Genomic DNA, 20721 nt, shown 5'->3' with positions numbered 1-20721 from the left:
TCTTGGAGATTGAAGGAGATCTTGTTCAACTATTAAGGAAGCATTTTCTGCAAGGGAGCTAGTACTCCAAAGAGAATATAGAGCCTCTGATCAAATCAAGTCTCGTGTGGATATCCGTAAAGGTCAGACATGTGCGCAACTACATCAGAACCTGAAGGCATCCACAAATCCAGACTTGAGAAGGAGTTCTACGATTTAGGTATATGATTTGATCATAAATAAATTTTTAATCTCTGAAATTAGATACTTTATATCTTATTTATCATCATATGAACTAGATCAATAAGTATAAGATTTTGATCTATGCATGCATAGAATTAAAACTATTTTAATCTTGATTTTTGTTGCTTAAATTCAAAATTATTTTGAAAAGTATGCAAAATATCTAAAATCCAACATGAATTTCTAAACATAATGTTTCAAAAAAAATTATAGAGTATCAAGAGAGATTTTAAAAATAAAATTGAGAATAAATAAGAAGAATTTGGAGGCTGTTGATGTGTGATACACATCTAAAATAAGGTTAGAGAAGAATATCCAAAGATTGAAATTGAAGAAAATTTCAAAAGAAAAAGCCCACAAAAAGTTCAGAGGAGAGCACCTTGAGTCGACTCAAGGTGATTCCGAGTTGCCTCAAGCTAAAATAGTGAAGAAAAAATATTTTGGCATGCAAGAGTTTCAACCGACATACCCTCGAGTCAACTTAAGTTAGGCGTGAGTCGACTCAAATGAACAGTAATAGAAAAAATAAAATTTCAGAGCAGAAAAAATTTTGACCGATTGGAGGAGTCGAGTCAACTCAAATTGATTGAGTCGAGGTCTCAGAAAATAACAGAGAGCATAAATTTTGGGATAAAAATTTAAAGCAAACTCACAGACTAGTCGAGTCGACTCGAGGATGCCGAGTCAACTCAAAGCTCAAGTCGAGTCGACTCAAAGGTCAGTCGAGTCGACTCAAATCTCAAAAAGAAAAATAAAAAAAAATCCATTGAAATGTATTTCTATTGACCAATCAAAATTGCCTTGCGGTTAGTTCTGCAGAATTTTTAGAACTGCACAGTCCACTTTTCAATGGCCATATTCAGTCTTTCAATGGTCTGAAACATCACTCTAGCCTACCAAATATTGGGAAACAACTACAAAACTCATGGGAGACAAGGCTTATCATATCAATCATTAAGAGGAAGCAAGAAGTGAAGTGAAAAAGGCCAAAGTGCATTGAAAAGAGTAAATTCTATTCCCAACCACTTGAAGCATCAAATCAAAAAATTTTCTCCAGTAAGAAGATAAGCTCATCTGCTCAAAAGCTTCCACAAAAGAAGATTCAAGAGCTTCATCGATATCTTTGCTCATTAAAGGAGCTTTTTATTTTCAATTGTTGTTCCACTTTTGTCTTTATTTTAACTAGCTTCAATAGGATTTTGAAGCTAGGAGATAGGCCCATCCAAACCTGAGAATTGGATTGTAAGCCAAGAGTTGGCTTGGGGTTAGTTGTGGTTGGTGATCCAGTGTAAAATTAATTGAATTTTGGATAGTGAGTCCAAAAAAACTATCCGACTATAATCTTGGATAGATTATAGTAAAATTTTCAAGTAAATTTTGGAGAGTGGACGTAGGTGTTGAGGACACCGAACCACTATAAAATTGTAGTATTTAAGATTGTTGCTTGTTCTCTAACTTTTCATTGCTCTTACATTTCTGCTTACTTGATTGCATTTGAATTCAACACTCACCAACAGTTTACTATTTTGAAAAACTGCACATTACTTGTTTAAATTTTTGAAAACCCAATTCACCCTCCCTTGAGTTATCTTGCTGGGCAACACAAACCACATTGGATTTTGACCAAGCCTTTGACCAAGTGTTTGACTTGGTCAAAGAGAGATCATGCCCTAAGGGACCACACCAAGAATTATTGATGTTTTGGTTTTTGCGGTGGGATAAGGAATGCCAAAAATGAGATGGCCACGGAACTCCATCCAAAACAGTCCTCACACCCCAAAACTCTTGATCCTAACCCTAAAAAGTTTCTAGTGGGATTAGGATTAGATGTAGAGATGGATTAGCACCTCATCTCCTCTCACAAAAGGGGAGAATAGCGTGAAAGGTTCACGCGTAAGAAAAAAGGTGCATGAAAAATATAGAGAAGGTGCGCGCTCCATCATCTGACGCCTTCTTCCTCTATCTCTAGGCACATCCAAGTAGTTGGGCACCCTAAGCCTTCACACACTCTTGTTTTCTATTATTCTTTTCAGAAGAAAAAAGAGAAAAAGATTCAATATTCAAGAAGCAATCTCTACAAAGAAGCTAGTACTCCAGTGAGATCAAGATCTTCTGATCAGAACAATTATATGTGGATATCTGTAGACGTCGAATGCATGTGCGGTTTCAAAGGAACCTTGAAGATATCTACGAATATCAAATTACAGTGAAAATCTATTTGTGCAAGGTGAAGATTAAATCTTCTTCCTTTTATTTTTAATCTTAATCTTAACTATGAGGGATCTTGGTGTTTTAGAGATGCGGTCTAGTGCATGCATGTTTTGAATTAAAATAGTTTTAATTTTTTTTCTTTTTGCTGTATTTTTATTTAAATTTTGTATCTTGCATGCAACCCTCATTTTCTAAAACATACTTGTAGAGTAATAAGTTTGCCAACTTAAAGACTTTTATTAAATGTCACTAGAACATACAATTTTTTTCTAATCATAGAACCATTAAATGACCCTACTTATTTATCAACACACAAAGGCATGCATTTTCAAAAGGAAAACAACTCCTTCAACGAGATACTTTACTGGGAGACATGTCATTTATGAATCTACCATGTGAAAATACTTTGGCTTCAAAATTTCAACCAACGGCAAGAGATGCCCATAAAAATATTTACATTCCAACAAAATACCATTATTTTAAACAATGCTTGAAAGAAGAAAAAGGAAGGAAATATGTGCTTATTATTATATATTTATATACAAGTTCATCTCAACGTGCCCATTGATCATTTGATGAAATAATTAAAGGAACAAGGAGCCATTACATTATTCCAGAAACAAAAAGATGCCCTGACATCCTTGGACATGTAAAAGAAGGTTGCAACAAGGTTGAACCAATATGCCTACGTGCGGCCAGATCCTTTACTGGCTTCAATCACCAGATGAATATATAAAAATAAAAATCTATAAAGAAGATAGATTTTGACACTTCCTATAAGGTAAAAATTGATAGTATTTTTTTTAAAAAATATTTTTTTAAAATTCATGATTAAAATTGTTATAGCCCAAGCCCATGACATCAGGATCCAAGCCCAACAAAAAAAAAAAAAACCAAACAGAGTAAAAATCGGGAAGAAGACTCCCGGTAGGAGTCTTTTTCTCCGGCGAGACCCAAGCATATTGGGAGTCCTAGGACCTCTCGAAGTCCTAGGACCCTCTATAAGAAGGTCTCCTCTCTCCTTAGAATCGACCATCGGCCTCCTCCCTCTCTCTTTCTCCCCGTTTTCCTCGATCGGAGCCGCGGACACTGTTGGATTTCTCGCCGTGATTTCTCGCCGGTGAGGTCACCGGAGGCTGGGGTGAGCCTTCCTCTCCTTCCTCTCTTCCTTCCCTTTCTTTCCATATTTTTGCTTGAGGCTGCCGGCGACGAGTGTCACCGATTTTTGGTCGGAAAAGACCCCTGTTTTGGGCCATTTTTCCTTAGATTTTCCGGCACCGACGATCGAAATCGACCGCCGGCCCTACTCCTCCGTAATTGGGGGAGCAGTCTCCCTCTGCCGTCGGTCTCCGCCGCAGCGGCCGTGGCCTGAACGGCTGGCCAAGGAAGGACCACGTCGGTCCTCTGTTCCGGTGTGGGAAGGGCTGAGAAGAAGAAGAAGAAAAAAGAAGAAAAAGAAGAAAAGGAAAAGAAAAAGAAGAAAAAGAAGAAAAGGAAAAGAAAAAGAAGAAAAAGAAGAAAAAAAAAAAAGGGGCAGAGAGAGAAACTCTCTTTGCTCTCTCTCTCTCTCTCTTTTTAGATTTTAGGATTTATGGAATTAATTAATTAAAAAAAATTTAAATTAGTAATAAAAATAAAAATAAATAAATATAATTAGGGTATCCATGGATTAGTTCGAAAACCCTGGATGCTGTTGACAAATTGATCCTCGTGGGAACATTAGATTTTAATAATTTAATTATTTTTTAATTCGATGAAATTTTGATATAAAATATGATATTTGACGTATCAGGTTCAGAGAAGGATTTTCGAGATTCCTAGAATTTCTAGTTGGATTTTCTTTTGAGGTAAGTAGTGTTTACTTTTACTGAATTTATCTGGTAAAATTATGAATTAAATAAATTTATGCATGCTTGTGATTGAAATTATTTATTGAAATAATTATTGAAATTATTTATGATTAAAGTTAATTGTAGAAAATTATTTATGATTAAAGTTATTTGTTGAGCAATTATTATGATGATATATGATCTCAAAGAATGTTATGATTGATTTGACCCGAATATCATTTAATTTTATTATTCTTAAAAATAATATATGAATTGGAAGACAATATGAAATTGACAATCTGACTATGTTGAGGACCCCGCCAATGGGGGTATATACGTTGGCAATTGACTGTCCTGAGGGTTTATATCGCCAGCGAGACCAGCGACATGTCGCCAGAGAGACCAGCGACAAACCGCCAGCGAGACTAGCGATTCCAAAGGACTTGGCTGCCAGATGATTCGCAGCTCACCGCAAGCAGATACGCGGTATTATGATCCTGCCACAGGGATAATGTGGTCATAGTCATGGTTGGTAAGAAGAACTTAAGAAATTGATGAATTTAAGAAGAAAAGCATAATTGAAAATTATGATGAATTGACTTTTATATATGATTGACAGTATGAATATGATTTCATGAAATTACATATTGATTTGTTATTAGTAAATTGATATGCATAGTATTATTTGTCTGATTTATTCAGTTAATGGTATACACTGCTTACTGGGCTATTTAGCTCATGATAAGTTTTATGTTTTTCTTACAGATCCAGAAAATTAGCATGATGCGAGATTTCGGTTGGGAGAGCGATTAGAGATGGAGTTAGCTCATTGATTTAGGATTTTCTCAGAATTGATTCAAGACTTTTAGTTTTGTTTTTAGTGCTGACTTTGTCAGACAGTTATTTTCTTTTGAACACTGAGTTTTGATTTGTTATTTGAACTAAGATTTGATTATTAAATATTGAAAAAATTTATTTAACTATTTGTGAAGATATCATGATGAGATGCCTTGCATGCTTATGGGAAAAGTATTCTATAAGTATGCGGCGGTTGCCATGACCCTCGATTCAAATCTCGGATCGGGGGCGTGACAATTAATATGGTATCAGAGCATAAGTAGATTGATAGAGACATGTAGAATAGAGTGAGCGAGTGATGGGTAGACATTAGGAAATTGAAAGGTTAGTTATGATGATTATGATTTGACTTGTCATAAGTTATAACCTTATTATAGATAAGTTATTATCTCAAATCTAACATAGGTCAATATGCCTCCACGACGAGCGAGGAATACTCAAGGAGCGGTAGGAGGGACATCAAATCCACTCGGCGATAATACTCCCTAATTAAATAGTGGCACAACTCAGCAAGAGGGAATCCATGATCCTACCGAAAATACTCTGACAGTACAGGAGGAGCCGAACATGACTCAACTAATGCAAACTCTGATCGGAGTAGTTCAAACACAACAGCAGTTACTTCAACAACAACATGCACCACCACATCAGCATTTTCCACCGACACCTGGACATGGAGAATATCCGATGCAGAGAAACAATATCGTCGAATTTAAGAAGCTAGCTCCTCCAGCTTTCAAAGGGACTATCGAGCCACTGGAAGTAGATAACTGGATTATGAAAATGGAGAAGGCTTTCACCGTACAAGAATGCCACGATGAAGAGAAGATCCGCTATACAGCATATCTGTTACAAGGCGAGGCATACAACTGGTGGCGTATACTGGAACAAAAATATGAGCACGATAGGATACCACTCACTTGGGAGAGATTCCGAGATAAATTCTTTGATAAGTATTTTCCCCGAAGTGTCAGAATACAGAAAGAGCAGGAGTTCATTCACCTGAAATAGGAGAACAGATCTATTGCAGAATATGAAGCTAAATTCACGGAACTAGCCAAATTTGTTCCAAGATTAGTTGAGATTGAGCAAGACAGAGTACACAAATTTGAAATGGAACTGAAGACAGAAATCAAAAAATAGGTTGTACCCTATGAGCTAACTACCTATGCCTCAGTTGTGAACAAAACTCTAATAATTGAGAGAGAAGTTAATGAATCTTATGCGGAGCGAGAATGGAATCAGAAGAAGAGAAATGGGTTTAGTGGAACTCAAGAACGAAATCAGAATAATAAGGTTCCAGCAAAGAAGCCAGCAACTGATAAGAATCGTGAAAATATGGCAGCTAGATGTTCGAGATGCGGCCGAAGAGAGCATGAGACTTCTAATTGCCCATGGAATAGTGGTTCGTGTTTTAGATGTGGACAGAAAGGACACAAGATTGCAGATTGCCTCCAGATGGACGAAAATAGATCAACACAAGCAAAGGACAGAGGTCAAAGGTCGAAAACTCAAGGAAGGATCTATGCACTCACACAACAGGATGCTCAGGCCTCCAATGCTGTGGTGACAGGTACCATTCCTGTATCTGGTATTCATGCTTCAGTTTTGTTTGATTCTGGTACTACACACTCCTTTATATCCACTACTTTTATTAGACAACATGATATAGGTTGTGAACCCATGAAAACCAAATTATATATTGAGACACCAGTAGGTGGTATTTTGAGTACTGAAAGTGTGTACAAGTCCTGTAGTATCAAGATAGGAGAAAGAGAATTACCGACAGATTTGGTGGTCCTGGATATGCATGATTTCGATGTCATTCTAGGAATGGATTGGCTGGCTACTTATCATGCCTCTGTGGATTGTCATGGAAAGAGAGTGAACTTTCACATATCGGGAGAATTAACTTTTAATTTTGATGAAAGTACAGGAACCACCCCTCCATGTATTATTTCATTTGTGCAAGCTAGACAGATGATAAGAAAGGGATGTAGAGGTTATCTAGTATCAATAAAGAATAAAGAACATGATGAATTGAAGTTACAGGATATTCCTATCGTAAATAAATTTTTGGATGTATTCATTGATGATTTAGTCGGACTACCACCAGATAGAGAAATTGAATTTACTATTGAGTTGGCACCCAATATCAATCCGATTTCTAAAGCTCCTTACAGAATGGCCCCTATGAAGTTAAAGGAGTTAAAAGATCAATTACAGGATTTATTGGATAAAGATTTTATAAGGCCTAGTGTATCTTCTTGGGGAGCTCCGTCTTATTTGTGAAGAAGAAAGATGGTGGTATGAGACTTTGTATCGACTATAGAGAATTGAATAAAAATACTATCAGAAATAAGTATCCTCTACCTCGAATCAATGATTTGTTTGATCAGTTGCAAGGTGCACAAGTTTTTTCTAAAATTGATCTTCGGTCAGGATATCATCAGTTAAAAATTAAAACAGAAGACATACCAAAGACTGCATTTAGAACTCGTTATGGACATTATGAATTTTTAGTGATGCTTTTTGGGTTAACCAATGCTCCAGCAGCTTTTATGGATTTAATGAACAGAATATTCAGATCTTATCTTGATAAGTTTGTTGTCGTATTTATTGACGATATCTTGATATATTCTAGAAGTAAATTGGAGCATGAAGAATATTTACGGTGTGTACTACAAATATTGAGGAAAGAAAAACTTATGCCAAATTTAAGAAGTGTGAATTTTGGTTGGACAAAATAGCCTTTTTAGGACACATCGTATCTAAAGATGGAATTTCTGTGGATCCAACAAAAGTGGAAGCTGTGATGCAGTGGGACAGACCTACAAATATTTCTGAGATTCGAAGTTTTCTGGGAATGGCAGGATATTACAGACGATTTGTAGAAGGATTCTCCCGCATAGCTGCACCTTTGACTCGTCTTACTCAAAAAGGGGTTAAATTCGAGTGGACTGAAGTTTGTGAACAGAGTTTCCAAGAATTAAAACAACGATTAGTTTCGGCCCCTATCCTTACTATACCAATAGGAGATGAAGGTTTCATAATATATAGTGATGCATCTAAAAAGAGACTCGGCTATGTATTAATGCAACATGGTAAGGTAGTAGCCTATGCCTCAAGACAATTGAAACCATATGAACAGAATTATCCGACACATGATTTGGAATTAGCTGCAGTGATTTTTGCCCTAAAAATTTGGGGACATCACTTATACAGTGCGCAGTGTGAAGTGTTTACAGATCATAAGAGTTTGAAGTATATTTTTACACAGAAAGAATTAAACATGAGACAGAGAAGGTGGTTAGAACTATTAAAGGATTATGATTTAACAATCCATTATCATCCGGGAAAAGCTAATGTTGTTGCTGATGCCCTTAGTAGGAAATCTGTGAGAAATTTGGCGATTTTAATCACACACCAAAGACAATTATTAAAAGATATAAGAAAATTAGAATTAGACATCCGAATATATGACTCAACAGTACGGTTAGCCAACATGAGGGTTCAGCCAACACTCATTGAAAGAATTTCAGTTGCCCAGAATGATGATCCACAACTAATAAAAATAAGAAATTCAGTGGAAGCTGGTGTTCAATCTGAATTCAAGATACATGAAGACGGTTCGTTAAGGTTCGAAAATAGGATTTGCGTACCCAATGATTCGGCACTCAAGCATGAAATACTTCAGGAGGCACATCAGACCGGTTATACAGTTCATCCGGGAGGTACCAAGATGTATAGAGACTTAAAAGAAATGTACTGGTGGAATAATATGAAAAGAGAGATTGCTCAATTCGTGGCTCAATGTTTGGTGTGTCAACAAGTTAAAGCTGAACATCAGAGACCTGCGAGACTACTTCAACCTCTTGATATTCCAGTTTGGAAGTGAGAACATATCACTATGGATTTTGTAACTGGACTACCGAAGACTCTCAGTAAAAATGATGCAGCCTGGGTGATTGTGGATCGATTAACAAAGTCTGCTCACTTTCTACCAATTAGAGTTGGATTTACCTTGGAAAGACTAGCAAAGTTATATATGAAAGAAATTGTAAGGCTACATGGAATTTCAGTGACCATCGTATCGGATCGAGATACCAGATTTGTATCACAGTTTTGGAAGAGCTTACACAAGGCTTTAGGAACAAAATTGAACTTCAGTACAGTTTTTCATCCACAGACTGATGGTCAGTCAGAGAGAACTATTCAGATCTTAGAAGATATGTTGAGAACCTGTATTTTGGATATGAAAAGTTCATGGGATGAGCATCTACCTTTGATTGAGTTCGCTTACAATAACAGTTATCAGGCTAGCATTGGAATGGCACCTTACAAAGCTTTATATGGTAGAAGATGTCGATCACCGATTCACTGGGATGATGTTGGTGAGCGAAGAATATTGGGTCCCGAACTTGTTCAACAAGCAGTCGAGAAGATTCAATTAATTAAAGATCGACTTCGGGCAGCACAAAGCAGACAGAAAAGCTATGCAGATAACAGGAGATGGAAATTAGAATTTCAAGTCGGTGACCATGTATTTCTCAAAGTATCTCCTTCAAAAGGAATCTCAAGATTTGGCATTCGTGGCAAATTGAATCCTAGATATGTGGGTCCGTTTGAGATTTTGGAAAGAATTGGTGAGGTGGCTTATCGACTTGCCTTACCCCCTTCACTTGTAGGAGTACATAATATTTTTCATGTTTCTATGTTAAAGAAATATTTACCAGATCCAAGTCGCATCGTGGAACTTGAACCAGTACAAGCCAGGAAAGATCTAACATATGAAGAATACCCGATACGGATCGTAGACCGTAAAGAACAGGTGCTGAGACGTCGCAACATTCCTTATGTCAAGGTACAGTGGAGTCGACATTCAGAAAGAGAAGCTATTTGGGAGCTAGAGGAAGAAATGAAGCAAAAATATCTCCAGCTCTTCGAGACTACAGGTATGAAAAATTTCGAGGATGAAATTTCTTTTTAGGGGTGAAGAATGTTATAGCCCAAGCCCATGACATCAGGATCCAAGCCCAACAAAAAAAAAAAAAAACAGAGTAAAAACCGAGAAGAAGACTCCCGGTAGGAGTCTTTTTCTCCGGCGAGACCCAAGCATATTGGGAGTCCTAAGACCTCTCGAAGTCCTAGGACCCTCTATAAGAAGGTCTCCCCTCTCCTTAGAATCGACCATCGGCCTCCTCCCTCTCTCTTTCTCCCCATTTTCCTCGATCGGAGCCGCGGACACTGTTGGATTTCTCGTCGTGATTTCTCGCCGGTGAGGTCACCGGAGGTCGGGGTGAGCCTTCCTCTCCTTCCTCTCTTCCTTCCCTTTCTTTCCGTATTTTTGCTTGAGGCTGCCGGCGATGAGTGTCACCGATTTTTGGTCGGGAAAGACCCCTGTTTTGGGCCATTTTTCCTTGGATTTTTCGGCACCAACGATCGAAATCGACCGTCGGCCCTGCTCCTCCGTAACCGGGGGAGCAGTCTCCCTCTGCCGTCGGTCTCCGCCGCAGCGGTCGCGGCCTGAACGGCCGGCCAAGGAAGGACCACGTCGGTCCTCTGTTCCGACGCGGGAAGGGCCGAGAAGAAGAAGAAGAAAAAGAAGAAAAGGAAAAGAAAAAGAAGAAAAAGAAGAAAAAAAAAAAAAGGAGGCAGAGAGAGAAACTCTCTTTGCTCTCTCTCTCTCTCTCTCTTTAGATTTTAGGATTTATGGAATTAATTAATTAAAAAAAAATTTAAATTAGCAATAAAAATAAAAATAAATAAATATAATTAGGGTATCCATGGATTATTTCGAAAACCCTGGATGTTATCGACAAATTGATCCTCGTGGGGACATTAGATTTTAACAATTTAGCTATTTTTTAATTCGATGAAATTTTGATATAAAACATGATATTTGACGTATCAGGTTCAGAGAAGGATTTTCGAGATTTCTAGAATTTCTAATTGGATTTTCTTTTGAGGTAAGTAGTGTTTACTTTTACTGAATTTATCTGGTAAAATTATGAATTAAATAAATTTATGCATGCTTGTGATTGAAATTATTTATTGAAATAATTATTGAAATTATTTATGATTAAAGTTAATTGTAGAAAATTATTTATGATTAAAGTTATTTGTTGAGCAATTATTATGATGATATATGATCTCAAAGAATGTTATGATTGATTTGACCCGAATATTATTTAATTTTATTATTCTTGAAAATAATATATGAATTGGAAGATAATATGAAATTGACAACCTAACTGTGTTGAGGACCCCGCCAATGGGGGCATATACATTGGCAATTGACTATCTTGAGGGTTTATGTTGCCAGCGAGACCAGCGACATGTCGCCAGAGAGACCAGCGACAAACTGCCAGCGAGATCAGCGGTTCCAAAGGACTTGGCTGCCAGATGATTCGCAGCTCACCGCAAGCAGATACGCAGTATTATGACCCTGCCACAGGGATAATGTGGTCATAGTCATGATTGGTAAGAAGAACTTAAGAAATTGATGAATTTAAGAAGAAAAGTATAATTGAAAATTATGATGAATTGACTTTTATATATGATTGACAGTATGAATATGATTTCATGAAATTACATATTGATTTGTTATTAGTAAATTGATATGCATAGTATTATTTGTCTGATTTATTCAGTTAAAGGTATACACTGCTTACTGGACTATTTAGCTCATGATAAGTTTTATGTTTTTCTTACAGATCCAGAAAATTAGCATGATGCGGGATTTCGGTTGGGAGAGCGATTAGAGATGGAGTTAGCTCATTGATTTAGGATTTTCTCAGAATTGATTCAAGACTTTTAGTTTTGTTTTTAGTGCTGACTTTGTCAGACAGTTATTTTTTTTTGAACACTGAATTTTGATTTGTTATTTGAACTAAGATTTGATTATTAAATATTGAAAAAATTTATTTAACTATTTGTGAAGATATCATGATGAGATGCCTTGCATGCTTATGAAAAAAGTATTCTATAAGTATGCGGCGGTTGCCATGACCCTCGATTCAAATCTCGGATCGGGGGCGTGACAAAAATTTTACAAAATATCAATAGATTATTAGGATAAAATATTAAATAATAATATAATATTATATTAATATTATTTTAATATTTATATGAATATAATATTATATTTATATCTATATTAATAAATTTATTATATTAAAATATTAATATTATATTTATATTAATATAATATAATATTATTATTTATATAAAGTTTAGGAGCAAAAGTGTACGCTCTTATATCTATTAAGATATAATAGATATTTTACATAACTTTTTTAAAAAAATAAATACTCAACCAAATATGAGCTACTCTATAATAAGTCATATTTTCATAGTCAATCAAATATATCAAAATCTTATTTTTAGGAAATAACTTTCCTGAGAAGTTACTTTCTGGCAGGGGTGGAGTCACGTGGAGGCATGGGGGCCATGGTCCCCCCCCCCAAAAAAAAAAAATTCAGATCTGAGAACCCCCGCACCCCCACACCACCCCCTCCTCGCCCCCCCCCCTCGGATGCACCGCTCATGCAACACATGCGTGCCCCCCAAGAGCCCAAGCTCACCATGTGTGCGGCATGCGCCGCTCATGCAACTTGCACTCCAACACTCCAGGCCCCTGATGTGCCAAACTCTAATGAAGACGTCGTCACTTTTTTTTTAATAGAATAAACAAAATGGGCCATTGATGCACCAAAGTCAAGTAAAGACTTCATCATTTTTTTTAATAGGATAAACGAAATGGCTTACGACCTCCAAACCCCATCCCCCAACACTCCCCCCCCCCCAACCACCCCCCGCGGGCATTGCACAAGTGCGCCCCTGAGTTCCCCTGCCACATGTTGCACCACAGCACCAATGCATCCCCTCACTTCTTCTTCCCCCATCATGTGTTGTCAGTCGTAGGAAGCTAGCATTAGCATCCCATTGCTCCACTAGCCCTCTACCACCATCGAACATTGTCGCATCGATTGACCGAAGAAGGTATCAGTGATTCAACAGAAAAAATCTCTAAATTGAGTAATTTTTAAATAATTTATATGTATTCATTTATCTTCTTTCTATTAAATTTAGTTTAAAATTTTATTTGCTAAATTTTAGTTTGAAATTGTGAATTGAATTGATGTATTTGTGACTTGTATTTTATTCTCTAACATTTAGTTTATATGATTAATTAGTAAATTAATGAGTTGCTCATTCTTTTCATAACTTCTTTGTTAATTGCTATTGTTTTAGATCATTCTTTACTTGGAATTTAATCATGAATGATCAAAAGTAAAAAAAAACTTGATTTCTTCTTTAAGAAAAGCAAAGAAAGTAGTTTTCAAAGAGATAATGATGAGCATGGCCAAAACAAAAAACAAAAGAGAGATAATAATGAGTCTTTCAACCCGAGTGAACAAGTCCATTCGGTCTGTATATCTTCAATGGTTAAAGGTTTTTCTCCTATGTCTCCAATGATTGAAAATCCTCCTAATTTTACTTATATAGAATGTAATCCGGGACTACACAAACCTATATGGGATCATCCAATTAATCAACGAGATAAAATAAGAAGGGCTTATTTGAGATTTGGATCTTATCAAATCAAACTTTTTATTTTTCCATTTTCAGAGAAAAGCACGGTCGTCATTTTCAGACTTCTTGATCTTCTGAATTTTTTTGGCTTGAATATTCTGTTGCAAAGGATGCTATATTTTGTCATGCATGTTATCTTTTTTTGAAGAAACCAAGTGTACAAAGTGGTTATGATGTATTCATGGTTATTGGTTTCAAAAATTGAAAAAAGATAAAATGTGAAAAGAATTGTATTTTTCTCAAACATATGGGACAAAATCAATGTTCCCTACATGATAATACTGTAAGACATTGTTCAGCTTTATTAAACCAGTCTGGGCATATTAATAAGATAATAGAGAGACAATCAGAAAAATAAAAGAAGAAGAATAGGCTTCAAGTCAAAATATTAATTAATACCATTCACTGACTTGCATTTCAAGAGATGGCTTTTAGAGCTCATGATGAGTCTGATAATTCAAAGAATCATGAAAATTTTTTTGAGTTGATTGAATTTACAGCATTTTATAATGATGAAGTAAAAAGCATTATCTTAGAGAATACTCCGTTAAATGCAAAGTACACATCTTCTATGATTCAAAAAAAAAAATCTTGCATATTTTAGCAAACAATGTGAGAAAGAAAATACGAGAAGAGGTTGGAAATTCTAAATTTTGTATTATTATTGATAAAACAAGTGATGAATCCAAGAGAGAACAAATAGCTATTGTTCTTCATTTTGTTGACATTAGAGGTTGCATGCAAGAACATGTTGTGGATCTTGTCTATGTTAAAGGCACATCAGTAGCCATTTTGTTTTCTTGGATTTGTGCTATTCTTTTTCACCATGGTCTTGATGTCCAAAATCTACGTGATCAAGGTTATGATGAGACCAGTAACATGTGAGGTAAATGAAAGGGATTGCAGGCATTATTTCTCAATGAAAGTCCTTATGCATATTATGTGCATACATGGCTCATCGATTACAGTTGGGTTCGATTACAGCTACTAGAGAGGTGTTTGTTGTTTATAAATTTTTTTTGAATTTAACTTTTATCGTTAATACTGTGACTGGTTCTTACAAGTGACAGGATAAGTTACGAAATACTCAACAAGCTAAGATTGTACAAAAGTTAGCTATTGATGATGATGATGATAATGTTGCTGATGGAGGAATCAAAATAGGAAAAGATGACAATCAACTTGATACTTTGAAGCATCTAGGTGATGCTCATTGGCGTTCTTATTTCGATTCTATTTGCAGTCTTATCAGCTTAAACATCGAAGAGTCCCTCATAAGAGAACCACAATCTCTTTCTTCGATTTATGCGCCCTTTCTTTGCAGGTGATCGGGATCCTAACTAATGCCTGTCTACTCTAGCTAGGCGAGCAATCGGAGCAGTCCTGCCCCATCATATCCTATCGGAGAGGTGCAGCAACTAGTGACTTATGAAGTATATCATACTAGTAAGAAAAATAGATTATTTGCAGCTATAACTTTTTTCATTCTTTTTTAGGGTGATTTTGCAATAATTTGTTCTAGCCCTTTGTTGATATGGTCTTCTTTTACCATTTTCAATCATTTAATGTTGAGTTTTAAAGTTTTGATTTTCTTTTTTAAGAAAATATTTCTTTTTTTTTTTTTTTTTGGTAAAGGAAGTCTTTCTTTTCTTTTTGACGTGGTTTACTTAACAAATATCAAAATAATAAGATTTATTTATTGATTAGTTGAATACAACACCAATTGGCTAAGCCTTTGTTTTGCAAAGGAACAAAAGCAGCGCACAAATCAAAATTGGTAATTTTTTTATCACTTAGAATTATGTCATTAACGATTCCTCTTGCACGTTCACATTCATTGCCGTCCCCATAGTATGCACTGTATAGATATATTCTTTGTACACCACCCGTGGTATAGAAAATTATATGGGACATACCGGCTTGTCCAATTAAACCACATAGCAATCATTTTTCAATACATATTTAATATACATAATTTTATTTTTTTATTTAAAATTTTGAATGATAAAAATACTTCTTTTTTTAAAAAAAAATTATGATATCCTGTATCGATATTATGACATCCTGTGTTAAAATTATAACTTTCAGTACAAGATATTATAATTTTTTCATAGAATATCATAAAGAGAAAAGAATATTTTTATCATTAAAAAATTATAAAATTTTTATGTAATGAAAATATCTTAATCAAAATTATGACATCATATGAAAAAAATTATAAGAAAGTTATAATTTTAATATAGAATATCATAATATTGACATAGGATGTCATAATATCCATATAGGATGTCATAATTTTTTTTTAAAAAAAAATATTTTTATCATTTAAAATTTTAAATAAAAAAATAAATTATAAATATTAAATATATTATTAAATATATATTAAAAAATAATAATTATATATTCTAATATAATTGAATGATATATTTTATATTATTTTTTATTATATCGTATACAGTGCATAAAGAATTTTTCGCACCATATATATGCCCAGAACTGAGAGCGTAACAAAGGGAACAACACTCAGGGAAACCTTGACAACTAACATCCTATCAAACCTTCAACAATGACAAGACCCATCCTGCCATAAATGCAGATATTTGTCTAAGTATCTTTTTACCTTTTTCATTCCCTTCCTTTTTCTGCCATAAATGCATAAACTTGGGTCACTATTTTTAGACTAATTTTTTGCCTACTAAATATCCGTTTCAGACTATCTCCAGGCAAGATTATTATAGCATCTAGCAGGTACTTTGGCGACAGATTACCCCTTTATAAACTAGGAGGATCGATCATTTACAAGTGCTGCCATCCAGCTTGGATTTATCATCTCTAATAGCTTGTGCACAGATTTCAAACCACCACACAGAATATTTTCATATTTTTATTGCCTTTATTTGGCCCTTCTGCTTCGCTGATGACTGAAATATGTTTTCTGTCAAGTATACGTGCAACATGCTTTGGTTTACCGGACATAATAGCATCTTTTCATAATATCCTGATGGTTTTCTATTTTTTTCTTAATCTTGAAAGAAACTCAACCTCGGTGTCAGCATCTTAGTCCCCTAAATATGTTGCCAAGCCTTTATTCTAAAAAGGCCCTCTTCTGTTAATGTTCATCTTGTCCTTGGAAGAACATTGCAGTGGCATGCTGACAGTTTATATAACCTCATTCTGAAAGTCGGGATTCTGAGTGCTAAAAAGTTCTTCTGCCAGCAGTTTTACAATCCAATCCCAAATAAACTTTTGCAACGGACAAAATCTGAAACATTTGTTTATGTTAGTACCAACTCTACCACAAACTCTGACGATCCGTAGCATTTGTAATGCTTTAGACTCGGGATTTCACTACAAAGCTATGTTTACAATCACTACAGTGTAAAACCACTAAAACCAAGCATTGAGGTCCCAAGTCTGAATAAGCTATAAAAGGATGCACATCCATACAGTTCAAAAATCCAGTTTTACAAAAGTGGCAGTAGGTTGAAGAAGGGCTGCCACATTTTGCAGATTTTACAACCAATTGGCGCTTTCTTAGACATTAGCAAATAACAAAGTTACGGACTGCAGACTTCATTGAACCTGTTTCTCACATAGCCCTGGCGAAACAATTAACACTTTCAGCAAAGCATTAGAAAGAGCATTAGAAGGAACCATTCAATCATGTTACATGCTTTTTTTGGCTTTTCATGTGCAAGTTTGGTGTCAGATAATAAGATGTGGCAAGATAACTCCAACAATAAAAAGGTGTATTAATCCATTACCACTTAAAAGAGCAGCGGGAGGCAATAAAAGCACAAGAGCTTCACTGAAGTTCCCCTTCAAGTATCCTTTCAGTGCCCTGCACTTTCTTACAGTTCTGCGGTTGTTTTCGTAGGTTTAATGCAAGACTACTAATTTGAGAAAACAAGGAAAAAGAGACGACAACATATACATAGCAGATTCCAGAAAACACGGAACATGGATTCCATGAAGGGTATTTGTTGCACTTATCTTCAAAGAACACATGGATGCTGAACCTAAAAGCAGAATGCCACAGTTTCTGAGATGGGCATCTAATTCCCAGTATTGCAGTGATCAAAAAAACTGTACATGCTAATGAAACTAACCATACCAAGGCTGCATGAAAATGAAATCACAACTGCTGATCAAGAATTGGATCTCTGTTTTTCTCTTTAGTACCCAGATAATCTGCAACACTTCCAGAAACTCCAGAAACCACATCACTCAACCATGAAGTGCTCCGTGTCAGCCAACCAGCTCGAGGTGTGTTTTCTTGAGACACGCTCTTTTTCTCTTCCTCTAGTAAAATGTCAACCCATCTTTTTGCCATGTATTCCTTGACTGCTTCCACACCTTCATTCACAATGTCTGCCGGTGGAATAATCAGTGGGTTCTGGTCCAAGTTAAGCTTAGTCAGTTTATCTAGACGACCAAATGTATCTGGCAGTGCATGGATCTGATTGTTGCTGAGATCAAGTTCCCTGAGGTTGCTCAGATCACCAAATGTGGGAGGCAGCTCTTGCAGATCGCTGAAGTTGCTGCTTATGTTTAGAGTTTCAAGATTTGTCAATTTCGCTATAGCATAAGGCAGTCCCCGAAGTTCATTAAAGTGCACATCCAGAAGGCGCAACGATCTCATCTCACAAACAGATGTGGGAAGAGAGCGAATCTTATTCAGGTGGATCCAAAGCTCTTCCAGATTAACTAGCTCATAGCCAATGTTAGTTGGCAGATAAGTGAGTTCATTGTAGCTTGCATCCAGCTCGACCAGGGATCTGGATAATACATTTACAGTCAGATGTCTGCCCACAAAACAGTGCCAGTGCCAGTAATTTTACATATAAAAGAGAGTTTAGAGATGGCAGTACCTGCACCTCGAAATGCTATCTGGCAATGCCTTGAGCTTGTTACCTGATACATCTAAAACCTTAAGATTAGACAGCAGTCCAATGGAATCAGGCAATGAGACCAGAAGGTTGGAAGAAAGACGGAGTTCCTCTAGATATTCGAGCCCTGCTATGGCATCTGGAATGATCTACGGTGCAACCACAAAAGATTTAGATGGCATGTAAGTTTTAAACAGCAGAGAATATGGATTCACCTAGATCAATTCTCAAGTTGCTAGCAAATTTGCCATATGGTATGACTTCTGACCTACCACTGATTAGCTCAGAGGGTCCAATAAATGTTATAGCATAAGGATTTTGCAACTCCAATATGCGTAAAATGTAAACTATGCTGCAGGCACCTACCATCAACCATCAAACCAGTCATGACTGTCCATTTTGAGGCTTTATTTTTTTTTAGAGCATTTTTTAATTAAATTTTATGAGTTACATTGCTGCATGACAGTATTTATAACTCCTTACAGCAATAGTACCATATGGAAAGGCATTTGGCATTCAGAAATGATTATCACAGGAACAAAGATGATGGTATAATCAAGAGTAGCTATTCCAAAAAGAAACACTGCAAGTCCAAAAATCCACTGTATTTCCAGCTGACCACCATGATCCTAACAGGACAGCCCTTTTACAGTGATAATGTATGTATCGCATTTGCTACAAATATAAGTTAATAGTGGCTCAACATCTAGTATAACAGCAAGACAATCAAAAAAACTTGAAGATTCACCATACATGCTGAAAAATTAATTGTATTACATAAAATAATTCAGCCATTAAAAGGAAATTTCAATCAACCATAACAAGGATTAATCATATCCTAGTGAAAATAAACATCTAAATCCCATATTGATGCATCTGGCCTTGCAATATTGCAGAAATCATATCTCACAAAAATTGAACCGCCAAAGTCTACATATCAATTCACCAATGAAAATCAGATGGAACTAGGAAATGTTGTTAGAAGCAAGACTTCAAGGCCTGGCCCATGCAAGTATGTGCTGGCCGACTGTATCCTTTCCAACTAATTCCAACACTAGCACTAGGTCAGATGGCATAATTATAAATTCAATCAATTTTTTCAGTTTTAACCAAAAAGCATGTTTAAATAAGTCCTTTTTTGATGTTTTTGTCTTAAGTCCTCTTTTGATGTTTTTGTCTTGGCAAGGTATAGCATAACACTTGCCTTGTCCATGCTGCTTTATGACACAGCACTTACCATGCCCATGCTGCTTTGCAGGCCACTGGCCAGCACGCCCAAGATATCATCCCTTAAATATTTGGTTTAAAAATGCACTAGCATCCAACTGTGATGGTCCTAAACCAAAGGTCAGCTATTACATAGATCAACCATTTATACAGAAGTTGCTACTATACATTGAAAAATTATTAATGAGAAGATAGAAATTTAAAGTTATGGAGGTTCATAGTCCAAATGTAAAAGAGAGCACAAATGCGATTTCAATAAGATTAGACATGATGAAAATGTCTCATAAGGACTACAATATAATCATTTTCATGATCTTGGATCTTTTGTAGAAATTAACAGAGACATGGTGAGGAAAGAACTAGTGCAACTATATTCGGTTCAATGACGTGCAACAGGTCATCCTAGAGTGTCTTATAACCTTGCTCACCTTTGATACCTAAGCTTTATAACACACAAAACAAAGTTGTTGAGGATAGATTGTCAGACAATCTAAAAGGAGTACATCACTTAGGTATGCATTACATGCAATATCAAGGTTGATGCCTGAACAACAACAATAAGGTTGTAAGAATGGTAAAGAGATTACAAGCACCAACTGAGCATTATGTAATGGAGAAACCAAAACTGATTGTATTAAATATAAGCAAGAGGTCGTGGCCAAGAGACATTACTCACCCTTGTGTGGAAGAATATGGAAAAGGAGTAAGGGAAGACAAATGGCAGCATATAAAAGAATTGTATGACTTTCAGAAAGCCCCTTGGTAGGAATGGTGATGAAGAACATACAATGCTAACATGGATGGATCTTTATGGTTACATTTTTAACTAAGATTATCGTAAATAGCAAAACACAAACCAAAAGTCTAAGGCATGGTTTTCAGAACCA

At 35.9% G+C, this 20721-nt stretch overlaps 1 protein-coding gene across 1 annotated transcript in view; it reads right to left on the bottom strand.

Moving 5' to 3' along the window:
* Positions 1-17446: 17446 nt before the first annotated feature.
* The window catches only part of LOC105036770 (plant intracellular Ras-group-related LRR protein 3), a 29636-nt gene continuing 26361 nt past the window's right edge, over positions 17447-20721 (bottom strand). The window contains exons 2-3 of the mRNA XM_073243629.1: positions 18590-18756; positions 17447-18496 (exon numbers count right to left, since the gene is read on the bottom strand). Coding sequence (XP_073099730.1) covers positions 17854-18496; positions 18590-18756 — 810 coding nt within the window. The 3' untranslated portion in view covers positions 17447-17853. The remainder of the gene's footprint in view (positions 18497-18589; positions 18757-20721) is intronic.

The sequence above is a fragment of the Elaeis guineensis genome, chromosome 9 (assembly GCF_000442705.2).
Source record: "Elaeis guineensis isolate ETL-2024a chromosome 9, EG11, whole genome shotgun sequence".
Classification (NCBI taxonomy): domain Eukaryota; kingdom Viridiplantae; phylum Streptophyta; class Magnoliopsida; order Arecales; family Arecaceae; genus Elaeis; species Elaeis guineensis.
The sequence above is the reverse complement of the archived record's forward strand: the minus strand, read 5'-3'. Positions and strand labels throughout refer to the sequence as shown.